Source organism: Phalacrocorax carbo, chromosome 1 (genome assembly GCF_963921805.1).
Source record: "Phalacrocorax carbo chromosome 1, bPhaCar2.1, whole genome shotgun sequence".
NCBI lineage: Eukaryota > Metazoa > Chordata > Aves > Suliformes > Phalacrocoracidae > Phalacrocorax > Phalacrocorax carbo.
The window spans coordinates 203,630,833-203,658,662 of record NC_087513.1 but is presented as its reverse complement, the minus strand read 5'-3'; the positions used below and the strand labels follow the sequence as shown (position 1 = coordinate 203,658,662).

Here is a 27,830-nt window from a genome sequence, read left to right as displayed (position 1 = left end):
AGTACAACATGCAGCAGCTTTGAGCCTTCCTTCACCTTTGCATTAAACTGGGTCAATATGGAGACTGAATGATTTGGGAGGAGCATGTGCAGGGCTAACAGAGAAGCATCACCGTCTTCTTCGAAGCTATTTTTGGCAAGTGGTGGGCTGCCCTAAAGTACAATTATTTTTAAGGCCAGCCTTGATGGTTGCTTCCAACAGAGTTACTGCTGACTCGCAGGTGTGTTTCCAGACAGCTCTCCTCAAACCCAGTACGTAGATTTGTATACATACTTGCACACTGAGACGGTATGTCTGGGAAAAAACCACTCTGGATAAACACACAAGAATCATCCAAAGTGCTTCTGTTTACTCAGATAAGCCCACTCACGTACTTGGAAAAGCCTTGTAGTAACCAGGCTTGCGGTTTCTCGCTGCTCCTCTTTAGAACGCATTTGGCTCAGCCGTATCCCCACATGGCAACCAACGGCCATGGCAGAACAAGTATTTCCTCGGTCTCCGCCTCCCTCTCTCCTCTCGCCACCCACCCCCGGGCGCGCTGCCTGGCACAGGCCCTGGCACACATACGCCAGGCGGGCCGAGCAGGGCCCCGCTGGCTGTCATGGAAGATCCTCCGGCAGAGCAGGCCCGTTCTGGCCGACTGCCCCAGGCCCAAGCACCCACCGCTCCTGCAGCTGCGGCAGGAGGCACCTGGCCGGCAGCCACCCTCCCCCAGCAAGGGTCGCCTGCTCCCCTCTACACCAGCCGCCGACACAAACCGGCCTCGTCCCAGCGCAGGGGTTTAAATACCCCTAAGCCTCCCTACCCCCGAGGTGGATCCCCTGACGCGGCTCTGCCTTCCCCTGGCCCTCCCAAAGCCCCAGGTGAAGGAGGAAGCGAGCGCCGGCCCTCGCAGGGCCGCGCTAGGCCCCCGCGCCCCTCCGCCGCTCCCCAAACCGGGCCAGGCCGACGCGAGGCAGCCGCCGGCGCGGCCGCTGGAGGGCAGAGAGCGGAGGGGGCGGTGGCGAGCGAGGGGCGGGCACTGCCGGGGCCGCGTCCCCGGCGTGTGAGCATGCCGCGCCGGGAGGCGGGCGTCCTCGGCCGGGCCGGGGGAGGTTCAGACCGAAGTTAGGGCCGGGGAGGGAGGGTGGAAGAGGGAGCGCTGCCGGAAGCGGCGAGGCGGCGGCGCTGGGAGCCCGCGGGGTGCCGCGGGCAGCATGTAGCTGGGTGACAGCGACCGCAGCGCGCCGCCTCCGCCGCCGACGGCCGCCTGCCTCGCTGCCGGCGCGGCGGGTCGGGGGTTTCTGTGGGGAGGCGGACGGGGTGGCAGCTTCCCCTCGCCTCACCTCTCCTGTCCCCCCTCTCCCCTCAGCGCCGTTCCTCGGCGCGGCCCCCCCCCTCACCCGCCCGCCCCTTCGCCGCCGGCCGGGGGGCTGTGGCCGTCGCTGCCATGGGGCTGCCCACGCTGGAGTTCAGCGACTCCTACTTGGACAGCCCGGATTTCAGGGAGCGCCTGAAGTGTCACGAGATCGAGCTGGAGAGAACGAACAAGTTCATCAAGGAGCTGATTAAGGACGGCAGCCTCCTCATCGGGGCCCTGCGAAGTGAGTCAGGCGGCGGGGCCGGCCGCGGGGGAGCCGGGGGCGGCGGGCAGAAGGGGTTTCTTTTGTTTGAATGGGCGCCGGGAGCGGGCTCCCCTGCCGGCAGCCGCCGAAAAGCGCCTTCCTAAACTTTCTACCCCGCTCCCTCCCCGCCGCTCTGCCCGGCCTCGCCTGCGGCGGGGCTGGGAGGGTTTCCCGCGTGAGCGGGGGCGGCGCGGGGCCCTGCCCCGGCCCGCGGGCCCCGCCGCGCCCTCCCCGTCGGGGGAAGCGGGTCGGCCGCGGCGGTCCCGCCGGGGCGCCGGGGAAGAGCCCAGCTGCTGGGCTGGAAGTCCCATGTAGGTGGCTGTAAAGGACCGGGCACCTGGTGCTGCCTGGGGGAGCTCGTTCCGGGACGGTGGCTGCTAATTAAGTATCTGTAGGGGATGGAGATGTCCGCAATAAACGGGCAAAGCAAGATGCTGAAGGGGGTTTCTATGAAGAGAGTTTGATATTACCCCTTCCCCCCCCCCCCCCCCCCCCCCCTTTTTATGTAGTATAACTTATATGCGTTTTGGAAGGTTAGAAAAGCTGAGTTGAGGATGAACAGCTTCGTGCTTTTGAAGCTCTGTGAGTTGAGCGCTGACAGCTTCCCGGGGTGTGAAAACGGCCCTCACGCTTTGAAGAGCATGAAGTGAAAACTAGGTATTGCCATGAGCATTACTAGACTCGGCTTGCCCTCCTCTCCTGTAACTCCTTGCCATCTACTTCTTGTCTTTCAGCCACTTCGGAGCTCTCTTACCTGTTGCCCAGAGCTTTCCTTCAGGTAGAGCAGAGAAGTAACTTACAGCTTCTTGTGCTGTGACATGAATTGCTCAAGGAAAAGAATCACTCACTGTAATCCTTAACAATATCTGCCACATTGACATTGTATGCTAGTTTTTGTAGGGTGAAGGGGAGTAGCCTTGCCCTTTATGTGGACAAGGGAACAGGTGTTACTGCTATAAACTCCTTAGCTCATAGGAAACATAAATGCTGCTAGCTCAGAGTCTAAACCCAAAGTTTGTCTCTCTACCTGGGACAGAAGGTCAAATTGCGAAGACTTTGTTTGGCCAATGGCAGGATTGAATGTCATTTGTACATGTTTATGCATTGAGTTTATTTACAGCATTGCATTTATGTAAAGCAGCTACTGTCTCTTTGAGACTTTTTTCATATAAGTGCATGTATTTCTGGACACATCTCTGTTTTAATGAGTAGTCAGAAACCAATCTGGCATCTTATGCAAATTTGTATTAAGTTTAATAAATACCTGTATCTGTGCCCACAGAATGTGAGATGATAGGATACATAGAAAATGTGTGTGTATATATGGCTGAAAACTCAATGGTACATTTTTCTTCCCAGACAAAAAAGTTTGCTTTTTAGTTGTACTTTACGTCTCTTTCTCCTTGCTAAAAGGCTTGCTCCATAAATCCGGAAGTTTGGCCTTGTTTTAAGTAGTGAAAATGGAACTGTAATAAGTTCCTATAAGTTGCTATTACAAACCTGGTCATCTAAGATGGTCTGCAGAAATAGTAATGACAGGGTACAACATGGGTACTTCTGTGACCTGGACTAGCCCTGGAAATGGACTGCAGTTTGTTCCAGATGAAATGTGAACAAATACAACTTCCTTGTTAAGTTGTCAAAGACAGGCTGCTGTAGAAGCAATATTGTCCTTGAGAGGTAATTTAGAAGTTGATTCTGAAGTGAATAATCCCATTATTTTTGAGAGGAGTACTTGTGAGTCCTTGCTAGGTTTAGACCCTGTATCTACATGTTTAACAATTCTCTCCCTCTTCAAGGAGAAGCCGTATTTCTCTCTCAAGTAATGACTACTTAACTTGCAAGTTCTCCTGATTTTTAAAAGTTTTTAGTTCAAATGTTAATGCATTTGACACAATGCTTATTGTGTTCTGTGTGCAACTTTAAAATGCTGTGCGCTATAGTGTCTTTTAGCCTTAGGAAAATAAGGTCTGCTCTGGTGTAGTAAGAAATATTTCTCCTTTTGTTCATTTCAAATCCCTTAGTTTTGTGACCATGCCTTCCACAGACTACTGCCTCAATCCCTGTGTTAGGATAACTGGGGAAATGTCTGTATTTTTCTCAACAAAATAGAAATTCTGGCTTTATATGGTACAGACTCTGGTGTAGATGCTGCAAGGATAGTGTACATGTTATGCCAAGTAGCACTATTGTATCTTTCCTAGAGCAGAGAACTTTTGAGTTGTTAAAGCACACTAGGTACTCCTACTCAGCTTTAAAATCAGTGGAGTGTAAAATACTTGTGCAAGGCTTGCTGTTTTTTAATTTTTTTTTTATTTCCTTAGAAAATCTCATCAAGTGGTGGAGTCAGTAGTTGATTTCAGTGATGAATTCTTATGATTTGGTCTTTGAATATTTAATAACCTACAAGCCCTGGAGAAAAACAGGCATTATTTACCATGTTTTACCTCTTCAGGTTATCTAGGATTTTTCATTTACATATAGTTTTGGAGGATCAGTTTTGTTGGGGCAGAAAATGCAGACTGTGCTGCAGATCTTCAGTGGAAATGAGTTTTGGAGCACGTCCTTCCCAACTATGTTTAGAGAAGAGGCAGTGGGGCTGACTTAATGTAGTTAGAAAATACTGTAGTCTTTTAAAGTTGCCTAAATGTCAGATATTATATGAAACTATAGTATATGCATGGTTTTTCAGATGGAATTGAACTTCTGTATTAGAAAAGTTACAAAATGCTAATCTGTGCACAATCCAGTATCTAAGAAGTTACTGTGAAAACACAACATTTATAATACCTGACAAGAGATTCCACATAAATTGAAGGTAAAACAAATATGATTAATGTAGTATGCAGACATTTTGCATTTTAATTTTTGGAGTGGTCCCAAGATAAGGTCAGATGTTATTTTAGTGTGCTTTTGCTAAATTCATTCCAAGAATGCTGCTTTCTGAAGCAGTATGTAGGGCTGTAATACGGTGCCATGTGATGCAGCAGTTGACTACTGTGAATGCAGTGAGAGCTGATAATGCAAGGATTGATATCAAATCCTCAGCAGCCTTTTGTAATGTTTTTTTTTTTTTGCACTGTTTTCTTCTCTTTCTAAATATGTAAGAGACTGGGAGTACCCTAGAAGAGCTCGAATTATATGGTCCAGTTTAGTTAGGTCTTAGAATTATGTTTGTACGGCCATTGTGCCTTGTTCACCCTTGTTCTGTAATTAGTATTTGCAGTGAGAGACTACATTTTCTTTTTCAAATCAACTGAGGTACTAAATACATTACTATCTCCTGAAAGGCTTAGTTTATGCATATAATAGATGCTTCTATTACATTAAAAAGTTATCTTTCAACAGAGATTTAACTCTGTGTGTAGGCGCAATTAAGTAGGACCATATAGTTTTCTTTGGTGCACCTGGAGGAAGCTTTCTGTGTTGTTAACTTATCAATTAGGAAAAAAGAAAACATTTTTATAAAAAAATGATCTCCTGGTACAACTGGCCTTCTTGATTATTAGGTAATTGTTGATTTCATAACTTCTTCAGGCACCTAATTTAATAGATCTTTCAGATGCATGTTTAAAGTGCATATGCTCGAATGATTCATGTAGTGAGGTCGAGCTGTAGCTGGACTCCTGAAGCAGAATTGAAATTTTTCCTTCTCATTGATTCCAACTTGTTTTCAGTTAAAACATCAAGCCTATTTTTCTTGTAGTTTTTGCCAGTAGTGTAATTTTTTCGTAGTTGCCTTGTGAAAAAGCAACCTAGTTCAGGGTGTTGTCATACAGATTATATAGGAAATATCATTATAGAAATACTTGTATGCTTTTGATTTCTGTAATAGGCCTACTGTTCTGCCAAAGTTAATGAATATTGTATTAAATGATCCAAAGAAGTAACACACATCTTGTACAGGTAATCGCATGGCTTCCTGCTGTGCAGAGGCCTTCAGTTTTTCCTCTGATTTTTGTTCTTCTCTCTCCATCTTAAGTCCTATTTTAGCAACAAGCTCATATTCAAAGATGAAAACTATATAAGTTCTGGTCTAAATGGTTGAAAGTTCAGTGGATTTGCAACTGGTTTAGGTAATGGTATGCCTTTTAAAGTGTTTTAATACGGTGCAAACTAATGCAGAGCTGTGGTGTAATATAAATAATATTTAACAGGTATCTGTAGGAATTTGTAATTTACTAGCAATCATTAGTAGTTTTTACTACTTTACACTTAGATAAACAAGCACAAGGTTGGACTAGATGATCCCTGAGGTCCCTTCCAACTTGTGATTCTGTGAAGATGGAAATACCATCTTTTGTGGGGAGTGTGAGGGGGTATTTTTTACCAAGGTTTTATAGAAATTCCACACAGAAGAGACTGCCTTGAAACTGTTTTCTGAAAAAATGTTATGTCAAATTATTTTCTTCTCTCATAAACCTAATTATAAAAACACAGTAATGAACTTGGCTATATATATGGAAATTTTGGGGGTTAGCTGGCTGGAAAAAAAGTCAGCATAAGAACCTATGATCTTGTTATCTCTCTTGGGAATTTTTTTCATTTAACCCTCCCCTCTTTACATCATTCCAGAGACACATTTTCCCAGATATCTTGAACTCACATATTTTCATGAGATTATATTTTACAATGCCTTTTCCAGATTCTAACTGGAGCAGGACTGAAGTAATTGACTAATAACTGCTAAAGTTTGGTAGCAATCATTCTCTTTCATTAATTTAGATTCTAAGTAAAACATCTGATTCTTTGTATTCCTGGTGTGATACTACGATGGTGAACACGGAATTATTAAAGTGTAGCTTCCTGGTGAGAATTTAAGAAATAACTCACATCACCTTTGAAAATGGATTGCTTTTAGTTGTTTTAGTCATATAGTACAAAAAGGCATTATTTGCCTTTCATCTTAGGGTTGGGTGAGAGGCAGGGGGCGTTACAACAGGTTACACTTATTAGTCCTTAAATACATGATTCCCCTACCAACTGGAAAAAAAGTTTCCCGCTAAAAGGAAGTTGAAACTCTCGTAATTGGTATTAATGTTTTGATGTCATCTGCTCCCCCACTGTTCTGTTACTTCTGATAGGTGTTTGTACTGTCCTGCTCAACTTCTGCTGATGTCTGAGTTATCTATGGATTATGGATGTAATTTTCAAAAACAGTTCCAACAGTGTTCAGCCTCTTATGCAAATACACCAACAATAACCTGGTTCTTGGCCAGAGAAGGAGGTTAATTACTTCCTCTAGTGTTTAAAGCAGCTGCAGTCTGTATCGTATTATCTTTAGCCAAATATATATGGAAAAACAAATACTAGTTTATAGTGGACTGTTACAGAGCACAGTATTTTCTGTCTATCATGTGATGTTTCATTTTGAATCAAGAATTCAAAGTGGATTCTCATACTGTCAGTAATGACTGCTGTGTTAACAAAGTCCTTGAATGACTCAACATGGGTGTTCTTGTGCCTTAATATTGAAACAGCTGTTCTTTAGAGAAATTTTTTATTCGGTGACGTCAGGTTACCGAAGGAGTGGGTTTGAGTTTCATATGCCATATGAAATGATGTCTCTGATTTAAGAAAATGTTGTGCAATTTTTTAAACTAGGATTTTCAAACTTTTAAACTGATTGCTGAAAAGGTTGAATTTAATGTTTCTTAATGGGCCAGTTGGCTTGTTATCTACTACAGGCTCCATTTGCTGTGAATAAGATAAATGAATTCTATTAATAAGAGACCAGCTGCTTCATGAATATTGTCTCTACTACAATGGAAAATATGATGCTGTTGTCACTGAACTTGTACAGATCCCTTGGGTTTTTGTGGGCAGAAATGCTACAACAACTTGCAGTTTCCTGTAATAGTAAATAATGTCTTACTCATCCTCTGTGAAAAATACAGATGACAATACAGTCCTCCTTTCTACTGAATGATATGTAAAGCAGTGCTATGTCTTTACCTTCCTATTTTTTCCTATGGTCTCAAAACTCTAATTATAAATAAATTTGGAATATAGGAGAATTGAGTACTTAGGGTATCATGGATTTCCTTTGCTAAAACCAATCTCCTGCTAGTGTTACATGAGGTAATCCCTGCTTTTCAAACTCCAGTTCAAAAACAGTTGTTATCCTTACTATTTCTGCTAGAAGGCCACTTTAGAACCTTGTTACTCTAAGGGTTGAGTAACTCATTAAAAATAAATTTAATCTCGAAATTCAAACTTGTTTATACTCATTTTCCTTTCATTGCACTGTTGTTTACTTGGACTTGCTTGGGGAATAATCACATCCTTTTGCTAGACTGAACAAGCTGTTCTCATCCTCTCTCCTAAAACCTATTCTGATCTCATGGTTATTTTAGTAGCTTTTTTCTAAGCCTTTTTGAGTTAGCTTTTAAATATTCAGGGCTAGAAGTAAAAGTAGGGGAAACAAAATTAGTATAATCATGTTTGCAGGTTTGATCTTTGCTCATTGAATTCTGTGAGATCAATCATTAAATGAAGTTAATATTTATGGTCGTCTTTTGACTATGTGGTGCTACAGATAAGTGTATGGTAAAAGGCGAAAAAATCTCAAGATCTTAGAAGCAGTAGCAATGAAGTAAATATTAAACTGAAGAAAAATAACATGACCCTCTTCCATATTAATAGGAGACTGAAGTACTATTGGGCAATAATCTAACCTCCCATTGGCACCCTGTGAAGTACAAATAATTTTCATTAGAAAGATAATATATTTCACAGCATGTTATGAACTCTGGGCTATGTTAGAGTATAGTTTTTCAGATCAATTGAAGGTGATCGACTTAATTGCTTCCCTGTCCTGAATTATGCAAACTTGTATTTCACAGGACACCAAAAGCTTAAAAAACATATTGCGCTGGTATTTTGCTTAGTGTAATTCAGGCATGGGAAAACAGTATGGCAACTCTGTATGTCTTCAGAAGTCTTATCTTCTCGTAGCTTAATATTCAAAGCAGGATTCAAGGTGCTGCAATGCCTAGGTCATCTAGTTGGTTCCCCTACTGATGTTACTTGATATTTTGCAGGCTGCTTCAAGAAAAGGGAGGTTTGCATGTCAGATGTGCCTTGTAGTGTCTGTTTCAAAAGGTACTGTTGTTCACTGAAAGATATTATAGGTGTCACCAATAGGATTATTTTTCCTCTGTAAAGAGCCTTAAGTCAAATAAACATAACGAAAAATAAAACAGGTAACAATAAGAAGAATCAGTTTGTAATTTTGCCAAGAAAGGTTGGACCAGATGATCCCTGAGGTTCCTTCCAACCTGGTAGTATTCTATGATTCTGTGATTTGATCCCGTAGGTGAGGACACTTTGAAGGTCCCTGTCCCCCCTCCCCCTTTTTTATTTTCTCTCTCCCTCCTTTTCATAGGTGAGAGTTCTGTCTTCTGTGTCAGTAATGCCTCACTGCTCTGTGGTAGCAGCCAAGCTCTCCCAGAGTTAGGGTGTAAAAGTTAAATCACATTGGTCTCAAAGTCAGTCCTTGAATAAAAACAATGACATTCCTCTTTTTGGGTGTTGGCAGCAAAGCCTTTTCCCAGTTGCTTCTTATCTATTCAGCTTTTGTGTAAGTTCTCAAGTTCTCACCCTAATTATTAAACTGCTATTGTAGCTTGGTGTCATGTGCTTTACTGGTGACTAGTTGTTTAGATCTATTGTGGGTTTATGTAGTGGTTTTTTTTTTTTTGATCTTTCACATTGTGTAAGAGAGAGCCACTTACCTGATGCAGTTTACCTTTGATAAATGTGTTGCCTTCTACTCTATTTTCTATCAATTTCTAAGTTTTTAGCTGTTCTTTCCTTCAAACAGCAATCTAAATTGCTTGATTTTTAAGGTCAACCTAATGGAGCGTTTGTGTTGGATCATTATCTTTGTTTCTTAAATATAGGCATATATTCGCTGTGTTATGAGAGCAGACTCCTGAATTCGATCAATTTAAAGATCTTGGGTACCAAGTCTTGTGTTTTCAGGTGTTCGAGTTCTAGTGTTAAATTGTATCTGTCCTAACCCCTGTTAGAGTTTATGGGGCTCCTTCTTTTTCCTATTTGTGTAATAGTGTGATAATTTTGCATTTTTAATGCACCCATTTGTCTGAATTTCTCCTGCTGTTTTCACACTGGTAGCATTGTTGAAAATGTAGGTTGAATATTAATTTTGGTTTGGATCGTACTTCAACCTTTTGGCTGGCTGTCTCTGTTTCTGTGTCATCTTTACTGTGCATTGGCCTTCTTTGCTCTGTGTTCCCTTATGGCTTTTATACATTAAAAAGCTGTTTCTCCTCACTTTCTAAATTCTGCTTTGGTTTGTATTTGACTGCACAAAAATGGTAGTTTTCTAAGCATTAATTCTTGTGAAAATATCCTGAATTAGCCTGAATCTAACCAGTGTCTGGTCAGAGTGTATAGGCTTTACCCGCGGCTGCAGGAGCGCCACAGCACCACACCGGTACCTGATGTAGCTCTTGTGCTGTTGGAGTTCTACTAGTTTCTGGTACCAGACCTGGTTACCTTAACATCTTAAAATACATCAATATGCAGATATAGCTCAATACTGATTCCAACCCCCATCACCCCCTGCCTAGTTCACGATCCTTTGCTTGCATCTCTAACGTTTCTTCAGTTAACCTTGATTTCATTGTTTTATACAGTTCTTCTTGGAACTAATGTGCAAATTCGTGTTTAACTCATGCTGTACCTTTGCAGTTTCTGTGTATACCATCATATCTAAATTCAGGTTCCAGTAATTACTCAGATCTTGCTTTTCTGAAATGTAGAACTCTGGTCACAGGCTTCTTTCTTTCTCTTCTGTTAAACTTTAAACTGAATGAGCATATGATTCCTTAGATTATTTTGTCAGACAGGTTTTTGTCAGGTTACATATTCATGAAACTTACCAGTCTAGGCCAGTCCTCTCCTTACACAAAACCATGTTGGAAGGAAGGCTTATGGTGTATCAGGTGAATTGGGATGTGACTTTGCTTTTTTTTCCCCCCTCTACTTCAGAACTGTGAACATATGAATTGTCTACTGGATGTCACACTAATTGTGCAATAGCTTTAAATTCTTGTATCTCCTATTCTAGTACCTCTAACTCTGCCCTCTCCTGTGAAGAATAGTTGAGCTGTGCAGTAGTTCTCCCAGAATTTCTGACTGAAGGAGGTTACTGGAAAGCATCTGTCTGAAGCTGTATTTTGCTGTGTAGTTTTAAGCCAGTTCTACTGCTAAACAAATGAACAGAAAACATCCAGAGCCTGCCCCTTGCTGTTTTCCCCACTCTCAGACCTTGTTTCCACCCCTTTCTATCCTTAAGTCGTATTGGCATTACTATTTGCCCAGCTGTGTGCTCTACCAGATCAGGGAGCTAAACTAACTGCTAATCTTTGCTGAATAATTTTACATGTGTCCCAGTTTCCTGATTTGGTTCGTTATGCAGCTGTGAAAGGGCTCATCCTGGCAGAGCACAGGGGAACCTGGGAATGGAAGTGATTGTGAAAGTTGACGGGTAGGGGGAAGAATAGTGACAGAACATTAAATTATTGTTTGATTGCAGTGACAGCTTAATTGCACATAAAAGTGTAGCCAAAGTTAATGTACAAGTTTCCAGTGACAGCTAAGTCACACTTGTCTTCTGTAATAATCTTATTCCTTGGGGACTAAAGAGGTGTGACTTCTGAGCTGTGCTGTTGTAGTGGGTTGACCTTGACTGACTGCCAGGTGCCCACCCAGCTGCTCTCTCACTGCTCCTCCTCAGCAGGAGGGGGAGAAAACAAGATGAAAAGCTCCTGAGTTGAGATAAAGACAGGAAAATCACTTACCAGTTACCACTGTGGGCAAAACAGACTAGACTTGGGGAAATTAATTTAACTTATTGTCAATTAGTAACACATTAGAATAATGAAAAATAAAAACACAACTAAAACTACCTTCCTGCCACCCCTCCCTTCGGAGACTCAACTTCATTCCTATCTCTTTCACCTCCTCCTTCTGAACAGCGCAGGGGGATGGGAATTGGGGGTTGCGGTCAGCCCATAACGCTTCTCTGCCACTCCCTCCTCCTCACAGGTACAGTCCTTCACTAAGTCATGCAACATGGGCCATTTCCACAGGGTGCAGTCCTTCAGGGACACACTGCTCCAGTGTGGATTCTCCACGTGCCACAGCTCTCTCCAGAAAACCTGCTCCTGCATGTGCTTCTCTCCATAAGCCCCACTTCCTGCCAGGAGCCTGCTCCTATGTGGGCTCTACACAGCCACAGCTTCCTTCAGGGCGCATCCGTGTGCTGTGGCGTGGTGTCCTCCATGTGCTGCAGTGTGGATTTTTGTTCTAGCATAGTCTTTGAGGGGCTGCAGATGAACAACCTACTTCCCCATGATCTTTTCCACAGGCTGCAGGGGAGTCTCTGCTTCAGTGCCTGGAGCACCACCTCTGTCTGCTGACCTAGGTGTCTGCAGGGCTCCTTCTTCCCGATTTTCTCCCAGCTCTCTCCCAGCTGCTTCACAGTGGTTTTTAACCTTTCTTAAATATGTTATCACAGAGGGGTCACCAGTTTTTCTGATGGGCTCAGCTTTGGGCAGTGTCGGGTCTGACTTGGAGCCACCTGGAACCATATGTGGCTGACATGGGGTCAGGTCCTGATGATGTCTCACAGAAGCCACCCCTGCTGTCCTCCTCCCCCGCTACCAAAACTTTGCAGTGTAAACCCAATACAGCTGTTCCCCGAGTACTTCCAATACTTTTGTCTTTGGAAGAGACTCCTTTTGATTCCTCGTCCATGAAGCAGCTGCCATCCAGACATCTGATGACTGAGAATTGTGGTGTTGTTAATGATGGGGAGAAGTGAATTTATGAAAGGAAGGGGACAGGGGAATTAATAATTTAAAAGCTGCTAAGGCTTGTATCTCTTTTCTAATAAATCTTAGATGAGGTGGGCACTCAGCTGACCTGTTTACTTTTCTGTTAAGGATGTAATTTTCTATGATCTTGTCCTGCTTTCTGCAGAAAATACTAGGGCAAGACCTGATTGCTTCTAGAAAATTATCAAATACAAAAATATTTGTCTTCCCCAAGTCCTCACCCTTGCCCCTGACTCACTGCCATGCAAAAAGAGTACAAATTCTTGGTAAAACAAGCTATAGATGGGGTAGGGTTTCATAGTAAAGACATTTTCTTTTTGAATCAACTAAGTTCTTTGATTGCTAACCGGAAGTGCACAAGATGGGCTGATTGGCTGTATTTTAACTTTTTTTTTTCTGCTGTAGTAGTTCGACTCATTTCAAGAGGTGGCCAAATGTCAGTGTAAACATGTGTGAATCAGTTCTTAAAAGTGCAGGTCATATTAAAATGAAGAACAGACAGATTTACAATTTGTGGTGGTGTGTGTTGGTATTCAAAAGCCTTCCAAGATTACCTGTGCGATGAAGGCCTTAGGAACGTTGTGACTGCGCCATTCAGAAAGATCATATTTCAATTTATGTCCAGTCCTTGCATCTTCTCACTCTCTTGTGTCCTGCCTTTATTTGCCTTTAACATTTTGCTTACTAATAATGAGGGGAGAAGAGGGAGGGAGAACCCAAGAACTCTGCTTCCTTGGGATGTACTATTTGTATAAACTGTCATTTTAAAGCCATGAACATTATAGAGGGGTAATATTTTCCCTCTAAGGCTAAAATGATTTATAAGTTGCAGGAAGCATGCAGGTGAAACTTGCTGCTTTGAAAAAAATGTCTCCAAGCCTGAGGTTATCTAGTAAAAAAAAATTGTTTCCTCCTTGAACCTTTTTGTGTCTAGCACTACCACTGCCATTAAAACAGGCTGTGTGTACTGACACTTGAAGAAAGAATTGAAATATACTTCCTTATTCCTTTTGAGAGTTACTAGTTAGCCTATATACAGGGAAGCTAGAGGGCTATGGAGCTTGCCCTCCGGGAAAGTTTGAAATAAGTAAGACTTGAGGTTTTTTTTTGTAGTTTTTGTAGGAGAGGTAAAACCCCCTTATTCTGGAGAAAGGCAGAAATTGTGGGAACATTTGAGAGACTGCTGCAACTAAAACCTAGAAGTATGTGTAAAAATACATGCCTTCATTCATAAAGTATTTTCAAATATTTTGCCTTCTAACTTGCATAATTCTATAAAGAGTCTGTTTTAGCATAGGCAAAGAAAAATGATCTAATGGCTCCTTAATAAAAATTATAGTTAGCTTATAATAAAGATTTTAGGTTGCTCTCTGTATCCAGAGATGCTTTTGTGAATCTTGTTTCATGGTATGCCGTATTCACATAAAAGGCTTGTTAGCAGTTGTCAGTCAGCACCTTCAAGAGTTGGGGATTGGCATTGCACCATATCTTATTTTTGGATTCTCCATCTGAGTTGTACTTTGAGGAGCCAGACGGCAGAGACTGGGCAGGAGTCCAATAGCTCAAAACAGACCTGAGGAAAAGAATTGTTACCTTCCATTAGTAACAGATCTGGTTAGACAGGGCTTGGTTTAAGCCACAACAAAGTATGTAGGGTGAAAATAATATTTGGGAATATTCATTTTGATTAACCACGTGCACATACTTTTACTGAAATGTAATATGGCTAGTGCTACTTTGCCGCCTGCCCAGTTTCAGCATATTATTGCCCAAGCCTGCTGGTAAAACTAGGAAAAAATAGTGCAGTTTTGTAAACATCATGCATGCCTGAAGAGTTGTTTTTTGTCTCATAAATCTCCATCTAGGAATTACTAACTGTATATATTGTACAGAATGGATATCAGGATACGCTACCTTAATTTCATAAACTTGCTGATGTAATTCAGTACAACTGAAGTAGCAAGGAAGTGAATGCACTTCAGATTCTTAACATAGTTTTCTCCTTGACAACTGCCAGTGCCTTGCTCTAGTTTAGAGGGAATTCTCTTGCTGTTGCTTTTTGTTTCTAAAAAGTATGGTGAGACTTCTGTGTTGGAAAACTTGCTTGTCTTTTTTGAGAGTTGAAGTTAAGAGTCACAGCAAATGTCACTTTTACTTTGTTTTTCTTGCATAATCTGTTTAAGGATATTTTCAATAAATCAAGAAATAGTGAATGTGGCATGCCAACAGGCTGATTAACGCTGGCTATGAAAAGCAGCTGGTTGGTGGAGGAGGAAGATAAGTGTATTTAATAAGCTGAACATGGGCTTGCAGACTGACAGATGCCAGAAATGGATGATGTCTGCGAGTATAAGTTGAAGGGTTTTATGGATATTGGCTGTATTTGTTGCATTTATGGGTGTTGAGTCTGGTCTTGCTGCTCGTTTTCAGGAGAGTGCTGAAAAATTGTGAAGGGTCAGAGGAGACCCTTTTAACATATGAGGAGTGTATGAAAGGCTTGGAAGCCACAAACACCATGAAGCATATGTTTTTCACAATTGCTTAATCCAAAGAGAAACGTAAAGATTTCTTTTTTATCACAGAAAATAATTTTGATGGAAAGTTTCTCTATGTAACAGACCAAGGCATATGAAGATCCAAGCGTTGGCAGAAGCTATACAAATTAAGATTAGAAATGTGCAACTGTAAAGTTAGTAGAATATTTCCTTAAGACTGTGGTGGACTTTTCATTGCTCTTAAATCAGGTTTTTAAGATTTTTTTTTTTTCCCAAGATGCAGTCCTGTTCACCTATATGTGTTGGACTTGAAGCATTAAGTCCTGAAACTCCTGCTGGAGTTGGGCTTGTTGATCGAATTGGTTCCTTCTTGCCTTAGAAAAAAGAAATGTTTTCAGTCTACTTTAAAGTCTTCAAGTTTACATTGCTTGAATGTTCATGTGTATGTGGAGCTTTGAAATCTGGGAAGAATACATCCTTAAGACATTTTATAGTTTAATGTTTGTCATGTTTTAAAATGCTTTCAACGAGGCCTCAGATGGTTTCCTCTGGTACTCTCCTTACTTCTGTGTCATCTTTGTGAGTTGAAATGGAGGTGTTATACTGTAATACACATCTGGGTGGGGGGGTAGTTTTGGTGTGCAGCTTGGTGGTGTGGTTTTTTGTTTTTGTGTTCTTTTTTTCATTTTTGATGTGTTTGGGGTCTTTTTTTTCTCCTGTTCTTTTCTTAGTTTTTAATACTATACTGGATGGCTTATTTTAGTGTTTGTACATGCATGTGCAAATATGCATTGAAACAAAACCCAAACAGTTGAAGATGGTAATACTACCTTTATTTCCATATATACAGACACTAAATAAATATGTTCAGTTCAAGTTGCTATGCTACAGGTATGTAAAGATAGCAAAACTAACATTTTTGAAAGATCCTTAATGTTAGGAAAATGGGGTTACAAGCTTAGCCTTGTTAGCCTGTTGAGATATAGGTGTCTGAAGTACTTGAAACATCTTAAAATTATCATAATTCTTGTATAGACATTGTTTTATCATCTACTACCATGGCTGGTTTAATCAGAAAATAGAAAGATACAAGGATTTAAAAACACAGAAGTGTGTCTCCAAGCAACGTCTTGTAGGCATAAATGGTAGGCTTGGCTATAGCCTTAATGAAGCTTTCTCACACATACAGCTGGTATGGTTGGCTTTTTGTTTTGTGAGTTTAGAGCTGCTGCATCTTCATGCTGTTTGGGAGCCTAAGGTCAAATGAGAAATCCAAAATATTTCATTTTATGTAGAGGGGTGTAGGCACAGCAGTACATTTCCTGTTTACATAGCCAAATCTTTGTATCCTGAGAGATTTCCTGATATGCTCATGCAGGATTTTTGAGTTTGCACTTTAAGCTGTAACTTTTGTTGCTTAGCTTGTTGAAGATGCCATCCTCTGCACCTGAGCCAGTATGATACAACTCATTTTCCTGTGGGGGAGGGAACTGAGATGATGTTCATCTAAGTCTTACCACCTTTTGTTTATCCCTAGATTTTAGGATTGTAGATGAAAACGTTAAGGTCGTGTTTAATTTGCTTGTTTAAGCATTTCTTTGTTCAGGTTTCATTGGGAAGTGAAAAAAATACAAGTCTTATAACAGGCACAGTTTCACTGTTCTGTTTCCCCTTTATGCTAAGAGTCTAAGTAAATTTAACCCAAAAATTCACAGGATCCGCTCACTTCTTTTGGCTCCATACAAACTGGAGAACTTCCTATTTTTATATTCTTGTACAATATCGACAACTACATAATACTACTTTTTCTATTTAGTACCTTCTTGATGAAGTTGAAATAGAGCAGGTTAAAAATGCAATTATTCTTATTTTATTTACATTGCCACAGCACAGCAATGATGCAATTCTTTGTTTTGTTGATTCAGTTCTTTTACTCTTGTCTCTTAAAGCAATACATCCCAAATCTCCCTTGGAGTCATAATCATCTTAAGTTTACAAAAAACCACTGTAAATAATTTTTTTCTTCCAGCTTAGTCACAATTTCCATATAACTTGTCACTAAAATATGCATTATGCTAACTGTCACAGTTCCTGTTGTCACTGGCACTCCAGAGCCTGCTTGATTTGTCTTCTGTGAGAAGTTAGTTTTGGATACACCTTGAGACTTTAAGGCTATTTTACAATAAAACCTCACTTTCATGCCTACTTTTGTCACTTGTCTTGAGGAGTCGTTATGAAGCACTGAGTATTGTGTTGCTGGATTAAGTGTCAATCTTGCAGTCTGCTCTTGAACGTTTAATGTACCCAGAGGAATGTAATGGTATTTTGAAAAACACTTTTCTTGTATCTTTGTAAATTAAAATGGAACTTAAACAACAATATAGTCATACAAATGGAGTGAAATATGAGAGAGCAGTGTTTTACTAGTGAACACTAGTGGGTTGGTGGGTGATGTTTTAGTGGCTTGATGGGCTTTTTGTTTGTTTTTAAATTTAAACACAGTAAGTGACTAAAATCTCTAGTTTTTTTTCTCCCCTTTGTGGGGTATGTGGCAGGGGCTGAGTGCAGTGAATGGGGACGGGGACTTATGAGGTTCTGTACCAGTGGGAGTTGGGAGTTCCTGCTCAAATCCTGCATCTGGATTCTTGGCACATATAAAAATTAAACCAGTCGAATGCCTTGTTCTTGCTTTTTTCATGCCTTGGTTGTCCCACAGTAAAATAAAGCCTGTGGTTTTGGGGGATTTATCTTCTTTAACTTCTGCCCATCTTTGTCTATATAGAGAATAATTTTGTATGCCCTGTCCTTTACTGTGTATATGCAAATGTTGAGTAATTTAAGCGGCAATTAAGTATTATGGGGAATTTCACTTCCATCTCAGTTTCTATAAATGGATTTATTTTATGGATAATGTTTCTTTATTTTAAATGTATTAAATACTGTTTTTAAAAAGTTGTTTGAATTTGTTTGATTTGGATACTTCTAAAAAAGGCTTTTTTTTAGTTTAGTAGGGAATCTTAAACAGACAATTAGTACTTTTAAAATAGAATAGCATAGGGGTTCAGCATTTTTTTCTGAAGAATAGGTTATTCAGATAATACTTACTGTAAGTGCAATAGAACTTGTCATACTGCTGTATGTCATTCTGTCCTGTAGAAATTCTGTCATACTGTTTTGTTAAACTTTGTTAAAAGTAAATGGCTTTTTAAATATGAAGTCTGGTACTCCATTAACTCCTTATTCATTCCAATATAAAGATTGTATTAGTGTGTCTCTGAAATCTAGGAGGAGGGTTTTATGGTGTTCTTACTATTTGAGAGATCCAGAGCTACTGTGTGGAGTTTGGTCTCTCCAAAAGCTGGTTTCTGCTTCTAAAAAAAGGATGTCAAGTATATGGAAAACTTTGTTTTGTTTTTGTTTTCCCAAGCAAACAAACAAAAAAACCTTGAACTGATAAGCCATACCAGCTTTTCCACTTCTGCAAAACCTGATTGTTTCCCCATGGAACAAATAAATGCAGTCAGTAATTAAGTCCTATTATTACTGAAGTACAAGTTTCAGATTTTTGAGGCTACTTTACCGTAGAGATGTGTCAGCATCTCTGCAGTCTCAGCAGAGCCGTGCACTGTACCTTCAGACCTCCAGAATAAAACTGACTGGTCACTGACCCACGCAAAAGTACTTAGCTTCTAAGACATGTCAGATGATAACTTCTAACTTGAGGTAGACATTTGCTAAAGTTCTCCCAAGTGCCCTCAAATAACCCCTTTTTGGAAATGGCTTTATCTAACCTGGGTTTGAATCGAGGTTTGCTGTTAAGCTCCACAACAGTCTGTGACAGCGAGTGGGGAGTTTCATGATTAAGTGTGCACTGCAGGGGTGGAAGTTCTTCCTTTGTTGTGTGCCTGCTGCTTGGTTATTTTATCTGATGATGGCAGTTTTTGTTCTATGAGAAATAGTAACTCTTGCCTATATGCATTGCCTGTCCTGTTCATGTGGGTTCAGATTATTTTTTTTAAAAGACCTTTATTTTCTTTCTTCTTCCTTGCAGGTTTTGTTCCCCAACTACTCTGAAAAGTTCCGGTCTAGTTAGTTTCTGCTTTTAAATAATCAAATCTGTCCCTCTGGTTGTCCTTTGTCAACTTTCTTTGTGCCGCTTTCGTGGTAACTGTGCCCTTTCTGAGATGGATTGCAAGAAACTTCATGGAACATTCAAGGTGTGAATGCATCAAATAATGACATTTTCTGCTTTGTGCTTTCCTTCTCTAATAAGCCTTAATATTTTTGACTGTTGCTGATCATTGAGTTGACACCGTAAAAGAACTGTCTACAGTGATTCCAAGATCTTTCCAGAGTATTAAAGCTAATGTAAATTCCATTACTATGTGGATGTAACTGAGATTATTTTTCTCCATGTGCATTATTGTGTGCTTCCTAAATTTCATTTTCCTCTATCATCTTACCTCCTTGACACTGAAGGTTGTAACATCCTTCTGCTGCCTTTCAAGAAAGGAAAAAGTGAAAGCTGATTATAAACATGTATATCATCAGCAAAATATGTTAGTGTTAACACTCTTTTTCCAATCTGATCTCCAGATTTTTTGATGTCTCTAATAAATAGTAAGGCTCCTTTGAGATCCAGAAAGAAATTATTTGGCAGGAAAGAGAAATGTTGATAGTCATTATGCAGAACATCTACTAAAGCTTGATTCCGTTATAAGACACTGCAACCAAGCAACTTATTGCTGTCTTTGTGCACTGGCAGTTGCGAAACCAGTTTTGTAGGTCTATCCTGTGAGATTCCAGATCATTGAATATTTTACTGGAATAAAGCCGACATCCTCTTGTGTTTCTTTTGCAATGAATATTCTCACTTAGCTGGAATATGTGCATTGCTGAGTTCAGTACTTAGCAGAACTGAGAAGAGCCTTCTGCTACCCTCCGTACAGCTCTACTACTGCCCTACCTTGATCCTTAAATTAAAAGATTTGTTTGGATTGTAAAATATTATGAGGATTATGTAGGCTGCTAATGAAATTTTCAGGAATATGGAGGAACAAGAGGTAAAAGCTCTTGAATTCTCAGTGGAATGTGATTTTCAGAAATATGTATCTCTTCACTCAAAAAACTGGTTTGTTTTTTTTTTTCCAGTCCAGCTGAGTTATGTCCATGGCAGGGAATTGTCTTCATTAATGTCTTAATCATTTGACTGGTTCTGATAATATGGGGTTGGCTTTTTGTCTTTTTGTCAATGAACACTTCCTGACAATATAAATTCCAGTTTATAAAGTATTTTAGAGGAAGTTATGTGGGATGTTTTTGGAGCTGTTGTCAGCCATCTCTTCTGCTGAATGTGAGTGTGAGAGCTCTTAGCAGCCACCTTTCTCTTGTCATTATGTACTATTGGTCAAAATACTGTATTGAAACAAATAATGCTAAAAACTGGTTTCGAGGCCCTTGGCTTTTGGACTTTTTCTCTTTTTCCTCCATTACACCTTCCCTAGAAAAATAATAACCCACAGACAGAATGCATCTCTTCCTTCCTGCCCCACCCCGTAGTTTGATAAAGCTTGAGAGTGCCTTGGTAGCTATCTGCAAATATTTGAAGGGATAACAGAAAGTGAGGAGTGATTTTGGAGTTTAGTCTGTGTTGTCTGAGAACTTCCTACTTTCAAATCAGAATTCGAATTTTTTATTAAACTGACTGCTGCAGAAGATGCAACCTACTCTCTGTAAATTATGCATTCAAATGAGGGCAATAAAAGTGGTTACTGTGAATAGCCATTGTCCAAGCAGGCAGGTTTTTGGAAAGTAAGATGACCATAGCATAGAAAACTAATTTTGTCCCCTTTGTGTGATGGAGAGGTTTTTGGACTAATGCAATGTTTCCCAGAAGTCATGGAGAGAAATTCATTGTTAGTGCTAGCATTTGAAAATGGAGAAGTATTTGCTAAGGTGGTGTGGGAGGGGTTCAAGAAGAAAGGAAAATCTTTGGGGCTTCTGAACTAAGCAGAAAATGTCAACTGGGTTCTGTCTTCAGTGTTCCAGACAAAGGGGAGAAGGAAAAACTATCTTGGACACCAGAGGTTGCCCAAACCCTGACAGTTTAGGAAATACTAATTGTGACAATGCAATGTACATGGTTACTAAATACTGACATTTCTTCTGTTCTTCTGTGCTTTCAGCAACAGGTTAGACTTCTTCCCCGCTTCTGAATTCATTGTCAGGACTTGTTTTCCTTTTCAAGAAACAGTCCTGAGGAAGAGTTATATAAATTATGCCTTGTGGGGAAAAATTTGTTTTAGTAATTCCATACTTAAAATATGCCAGACTTTCTCCATACCCTTGGAAGTGAACACCCAGGAGATGATGATGAATGGTATCTAGTAAAATATTTCCCCATTATGGCCTTTAGGTGTACCGCTAGGATTTTTTTTTTTAAGATGTCAGAATCTTCTACTATTAGAGACTTAATAGTTCTGCTCTTGTGCTTATCTTTTAAAATAAATTCCGTAGCAAAAAGAGTGATCCTAGAACATTGTGAAAGCATGTTCTGCACAGGGCAGAAGTATTTATCAGAGTTAAAAATATTCTATCACTTTTGCATACAGATTCCTGAAGTGCTTTATTAAATGTTCAAATGCTGTTTTTTAGAGGCCAGGTAATAAAGACATTTTTTATCACTTTTTAATGCAGACTATATACTGTGTCTCTAGTATTTCTGAATTTGTTACAGCAATCTTCATTCTAAGCATTATTTCCAGTTAATGCTAGTCTATCATTCTGTTACTGTACAGTTCTTACTAAAAGAAAAAACGGTACCTTGTATTATCTTTTGTCACCTTGAATGGTGTCTGTTACATAGCCTGCATTTAATTTTAAATTTTAATTATAAATTAAAAAAAAATAATTTTAAAATAACATGTGTCAGTGATAAGTTTTATCAGGAAGAGTTCTGCCAGGCTCTGCTGCAGTCATGCAGCCAATAGTGATAAGGCAATGTTCAGGTAACTGTACTGGTTTAGACTATTGCAGTAAATGTACTCTTAGTTACTTTTTCTTGCAATAATCACTTATTGCATATATACACTTGAAAGTTATCAGAGCTTCAACCTGTAAGTCTTAAGAAGCCAAAATTCTCTCAAGCCCTTCTGCTTTGCTTAGTTGTGGGGAGATGATGAAAACCAGAATCTGGCTATTATTAACACCCAGAAACATGTTCTGTTTTTTCACTCAGTAGCTCAAAACCATGAATTTTAAAATCACTTTGTTAGGTGTATTTTGGGAAGCTATATAACTACTAGTAAAGTTAGCAGCTGCATAATCTCTTAGCCACTGGAAAATTCAGTTCAAGAAGACTTTTAAGCTGAAAACTTACTAAATTTTGTTGCTAAGGTATAACTTTTGAGGGTTATTATTGGATTTTGTTTTTCTTTGAGGGAAGAGAAGTTTCATTTTCATAGGAGGAGGAAGGGGGGGAAAAAAGGCAACGTGAGTGTCACTATTGAGAAGCTGGCAATATAAGTCACAGTTTTAGTTTGACTTGGTGCTCTTTTTCTTAGTAAGTATGTTTGTTTCTTCATGGCCTCCAAAACCAATAGGAAAATAATGCTCAATGAGGCTATTTATGTCAGACTTCGCATTAGTTCTCTTATCCATATTATTTATGATTACTGCTTCCCACACTAATTTTGAGCAGTCTTTACCCAGTTTACAATTAATATTTCACACTGATCGTTTTTAATTTTCTCATCCAGCCATTATGAAAATTGACAGCAAAACATACAAGATAAATTGATATATTTAGCTTGAGGGTATGATATCAAACTTAAACTTATTAGCTGTTTGACTTCTAAGTAATTAGCATAACCAGCTTGCATTGAGGTAGCTCCGATTATATCAGTGTTCTGGGTTGTTGTCTGTGCAGAGTGGGTCCTAGGAGTATTGTTTTGTATTGAAAGGTGCTTGTAAGAGAATTTAGTGACCCTGTCATTGTGAATAATTGGCTTGATAAGACATGTTATGATACATCATATGTTTAGGGACCCAGAGAATCAGAGTCCTTAAGTGAACTATTAGAACAGCAGGAGTCATTATGGTCTTTCTCGACAATGTGTAGATTGGGAGTCCTTAATTCAGAAACAATTAACAAAATGGAATGACTCCTTTGGAGAAGCTGTGTGTTGCCCTGCATGTTAGACCCAAAGATATCTGTAAAACCATCTGCTTATTGGATGCTGTAACTTTAAATAAAAGAATTAAAAATAATTTTTAACGATAACCTACTTAGTGCTATGTTTTTTTCCTCTTGCAGCCAATATTTTAATGTGCTCTGTTTGCTTCTGTCAGGGAAGCTAACATGAATGTTTTGGGAAGAAGGTGTTTTACTTGGCTACTCATGCAGTCTCCCGAGTAATTCAAAGATCATAGGCTGTTCATTGATTCATATTTACTTATGTGGTCAACTGGAGGTGAAACAGGATTGCAGTCAATACACACTGAGCTCTGAAAGGACCATCCATTGCAGTTAAGCATTTTACATGCTTGTGAAAAGAAAGAAGTACTGTATTTAGTAAGCAACATCCAAAATCCAGACTGCCATGTTTGCGCTCTGTCAGTTCGCTTCATATCGCTCATTGTAAACAACAAATGTTGCCTAGACTAACTGAAACTCTTTTTCCCTACAGAGAATTCCATTCTGTTTTATAAAGCATTGATGATTTCAGAATTGCATCCAATTACAGAACTTGTTTGGTTTTAATCTTGCTAAGATTTGCCATGTTTTTATCAAAAGTATAACGTCATGGAAATATTCTGACTTGTGTTAAATGGAGGGTAGAAAAGCCAATACATTAAATGCTGCTGGGCTTATGAAATGGAAACCACAACTCCTTTAAGCCACTTCTCATTGAGAAAAGGAAGAGGATGTGCTGGAATGGAAATTCAGCCAACAAATTGCGAGCCATGCAAAGCCTGTGTTCCAAGTGCAACTTCTTATGGCATGCTGGAGGGGAAATGATGTTATGGTGATGTCAGGGATATTCTGCAGTCAGTCTTTGGATAAAAACACAGTCCTCAGGTTAAACACCAAATTTTGCTTTGAATACCTTAATAACAAATAACTGGGTTAGGCTCAGAGCACTTCTATTTTTTTTTCTTCATCCTTGCAATGAATTATTGACTTAATGACTTATTATTGACTTTTCCACTGTGTGAAACAATATGAGTAGATATTTTCCAAAAGTATTGGTATTGGCTATTCCGGTGTTTTGTATCTTTTGAGAAGGAATTTTTTCCCATTTCTCTTGGAGAAAACCTGTCCAGGCTTCCTCTAAACTTGTGTGCAGGCAAAGAAGCTCTCAATTTTCTGTCTCATCAATATTTCCCTGGATATTGATTCTTGAGATTGAGCTGTGATGAGGTTAGACTGAAATTTTAGTAGGAATTAATGTTAGTGGGAATTAACATGATTTTATAAAAGAGAAATAAAATTCTGCAGCACCTGAAGACTAATGGTAATATTTTATATGCAAAACCCCTACATTAAAGTTCTTAAAATGTAGACTGTTCCGATAAAGAAACATCAGAGTTTAATTTGCAAACCATAGTTGTTCTGTCCTCTTCTTGTTTCTGTTGTCTTTGGTTTGCTTTTTTTAAAGATGCTTGAAGTTTAGCAAGTGAAGGTTAAGTAAGGAAGCATGTTTTTGTGTGGTGTGCTCCTCATTTTCATGGAGACTGACTTGAAACAGATACAGAACACTAGCTGCTGCAGCTGGAGTAACTGGGCATTCTGTGGGGGCTGCATTAAATGGATCAAAACAAGGTTGTGTTGCCTTTTTTTGTTTCTTCTTAATAAAATTAGGGTTTTCTTCTCTCCTTTTAATATAATACTTTATTTTTTAAAATTATGTCCCCTTGGAAGAAAAATGTTGCAGCTTTTCTGGGGACAGGGAAGTGTGAGGAGCTGCATTCTTTCCAGCTCTGGTTAGCATCTCCTGGTCTAAAGGAATGGCATCTGGAATAATGACCATGAAGGGTCTGCCTAATCACCAGTTCAATGGGTGGCCTTAGGCAGTCATGCTTTCAGTGTCTCTATCTGTCAAATACGGTAACAGTGCTGCATATGACATAGAAATATCCTTTTACTGTCTTTCTAGACTTGGCTTGCATGAAGGCTGAGATAATCAATGCATAATTACAGGATCTGGATGGAATGCAGTAAGCAATAGTGGGAGGAGAAGAGGGAGAGAGCAACACTGAACTCAGGAAAAAATCAAGTATCGAATAGCTGTCCACATAGTGGCTGCCCTTGTGCTAAGACCTAAGTTAGGAAAAGTTTTGAAGCACAGTGTGAAAGGAGTAAAGCTATATGATTAGTCTTCGTTTAAGCCATTTGGGTTTGGTAGCCCAAATCAACTTTTGTCAGCTATTGATTTATTAATAAAGTTATTTTTACTGTTCAAAGGTATACTTAGCATACCTCATAGCACAAATCACTAGACAAGTCCTTGCTGGAAGAATTACAGCCTTTTGGTGTACCTCTTCTCTCTCTAGAGCAGTTAAAGATGATACAGTCTCAAACTACCCATTGTCACTCATCCCCTGGAGGACATCTCCCATGGTTCAGCCAGCAAGATAGAACATCTTTGTGATCCTTAATTTACAGCATTAACTCAGCTCTTCCTCCTTAACTGTTGTCTGTTGCTAAAATAGATGACCCTAGATAGGTGGCTAAAGAGTGCTTATCCTTGATGGTGTGTTGGCTCATCCATGAGACTGATAACCTCCTATCAGCAGATGGTGGTGATCAACTAACGGTGTCTTGAGTCATTCAAGCTGTTGCAAAACATATGTGTCCAAATCTTCCTAACAAAGAGTATAAGTACGACCATGCTAGGTCGGACCTGAGGCTTAGCTGGTGTTAAATCCCTTCTCTAGGTACAAATAAGCGCTGTGCTGAGAGTTCTGCTTTTCTCTCACGTGCAGCGCTGACTGCCTAGGGTAGAGAATAAGAGCAGGCGGAATGCAGTGATGCTTCCACTGCCTCTGGTGGTTTGATTCTTGAAGATTTCCTGAGCAAGCAGTTATGTCTTTCATAGCCCTCAGTGAGTTTTTCTTCTGTGAACTTGTCTAGTCCTTTCTTGATCCCACAGAAATTTCTAATATCCACAGCATCCGGTGGCAGGGAGATTCAAGATTTAACTACACTTCTTATGAAAAAAAGCTCCATCTTTCTTTGTTTTGAGCTTGCTTCTTGCTATATTGGGTAGTCTTTTGTTTTCACTTCGGAAGAGACAGCTGCCATTTCTGTACTGCTTGTGATTTTGTAGAACCTTATGGTTTCCCAGTTGTCTTTTTCAGGCTGATGACTGAGTGTGTTTCTTTAAAGAAGATATTCTCACCATTATTTACCTTTGCTTCATTTCCCTGTACCTTTCCCAGGTACTTTGGGGTGGTCAAGGAGCGAGAAAATTCTGTACATAGCGTTTAAATGCAGGTGTCTCATGGATTGATGGAGTGGCATTAATGATATTTCTGTTTCTGTTCCTTTTTCCTGATTTCAAATAATTACTAATACTTAATTTGTTTCTTGACCAGACCCAAGTGTAGAATAATGAAACAACCTAGTTATGATTTATCTGTTTTAATTACAAGGTCTCATTCATGAGTGATAATAGTTCAGAACTCATTACACATGCCATAATAAAAACACTACTAGTACTAATGGATGGTAAGACTATTAATTAAAGGGATTCACTCTGCCAGGAAGATAACAAGAGGATCTTGTAATATTTTCCTAAATCTTTGTGTGACAGAAAAGTAGAACCAAATTCTAGAAAATTAAAAGTTGAAAAAAAAATGTAAATGAAATATGTAGAAACCTAGTTGGTCCTTCCTCCGAGTTACTTGACTTACAAAAAACCAGGCAGACTTCAGCAGAATACAATATCATTAAAGCTCCTTATTTTTGTCTGAGAAGTAAGAGTCCAACGAAATGGATGTGAGGGGTATTTCTCTTTTTCCTGTAAAATGTGAAGAGCCTGTTCTTTGAAATGATTTTTCTACATAGAGATAAATTTAATATGATTACTGCTTTTCACAGGGTTTATTTCTTGCCGCCTTTGAATGCAATAAAACTGGAAAATGTGTAAGATAAACTGTTTCGTAACTGTTAAGGAAATAGTCACATGCAAATTGGAGTTAACTGCAAACTCCTTGGGAACACTTGATTCCTGAGCTGTACAAACAAGAGCTCACCTGGTGAAACAGATTTGTAGATGTACATTTCATTATTTAATGAAGCATATTTAATTTGGCTTATTCCACCACTACCACCCCCACCCACCCCCCCTACCCCCCCAAATTATTAACATGTAGGTATTTTGGTAACAGATTTTTGAGTTCAGGATACTGCAAGTGATTGATTGTAAACCCTCAAAAATATATCTGTAAAACTTCTAAGTGCTTTCATGGCTCTCATCTCTGCATTTTCTGAATTCCTTTCATATTTTGAAGGTAGAAGAGGGTTTAACTAGCATATTAAGTTAGTTGGCTATATAAAGCTGATGTGTTTGGTATCCATTCTCCTGAAGCAGTGAGAAGGAGCTATGTAGTGAATCAGCTCTATGGTAGACTATCTGAGTACAAGAAACTACTTTAGGCCAAACTTGGTAAAGGCATGTGGTGCCATTTAACTTCACTGGACAAAATTGTGCTTGATTTGAGGTCTCGGTTCTGTCCTCCAGGTCTGGAAGTGCATATCTGACTCTCCAAACAAATGTTACTTGCATCTGTTTGTGTGTGTGTCTGTTAGGAAAAAACCCCACACAACCCCGTTATGTGCAATACTGAAGTTCATGTGA

At 39.7% G+C, this 27,830-nt stretch overlaps 1 protein-coding gene across 2 annotated transcripts in view; it reads left to right on the top strand.

Moving 5' to 3' along the window:
• Nucleotides 1–1,100: 1,100 nt before the first annotated feature.
• ARHGAP42 (Rho GTPase activating protein 42) overlaps nt 1,101–27,830 on the top strand; it is a 172,286-nt gene continuing 145,556 nt past the window's right edge. For both annotated transcript variants that reach the window (XR_010371219.1, XM_064441323.1), the window contains exon 1: nt 1,101–1,583. Coding sequence is in view for 1 of the 2 variants with exons in the window: in XM_064441323.1 (XP_064297393.1) it covers nt 1,430–1,583 (154 nt within the window). In the remaining variant the exon portion in view is untranslated. The remainder of the gene's footprint in view (nt 1,584–27,830) is intronic.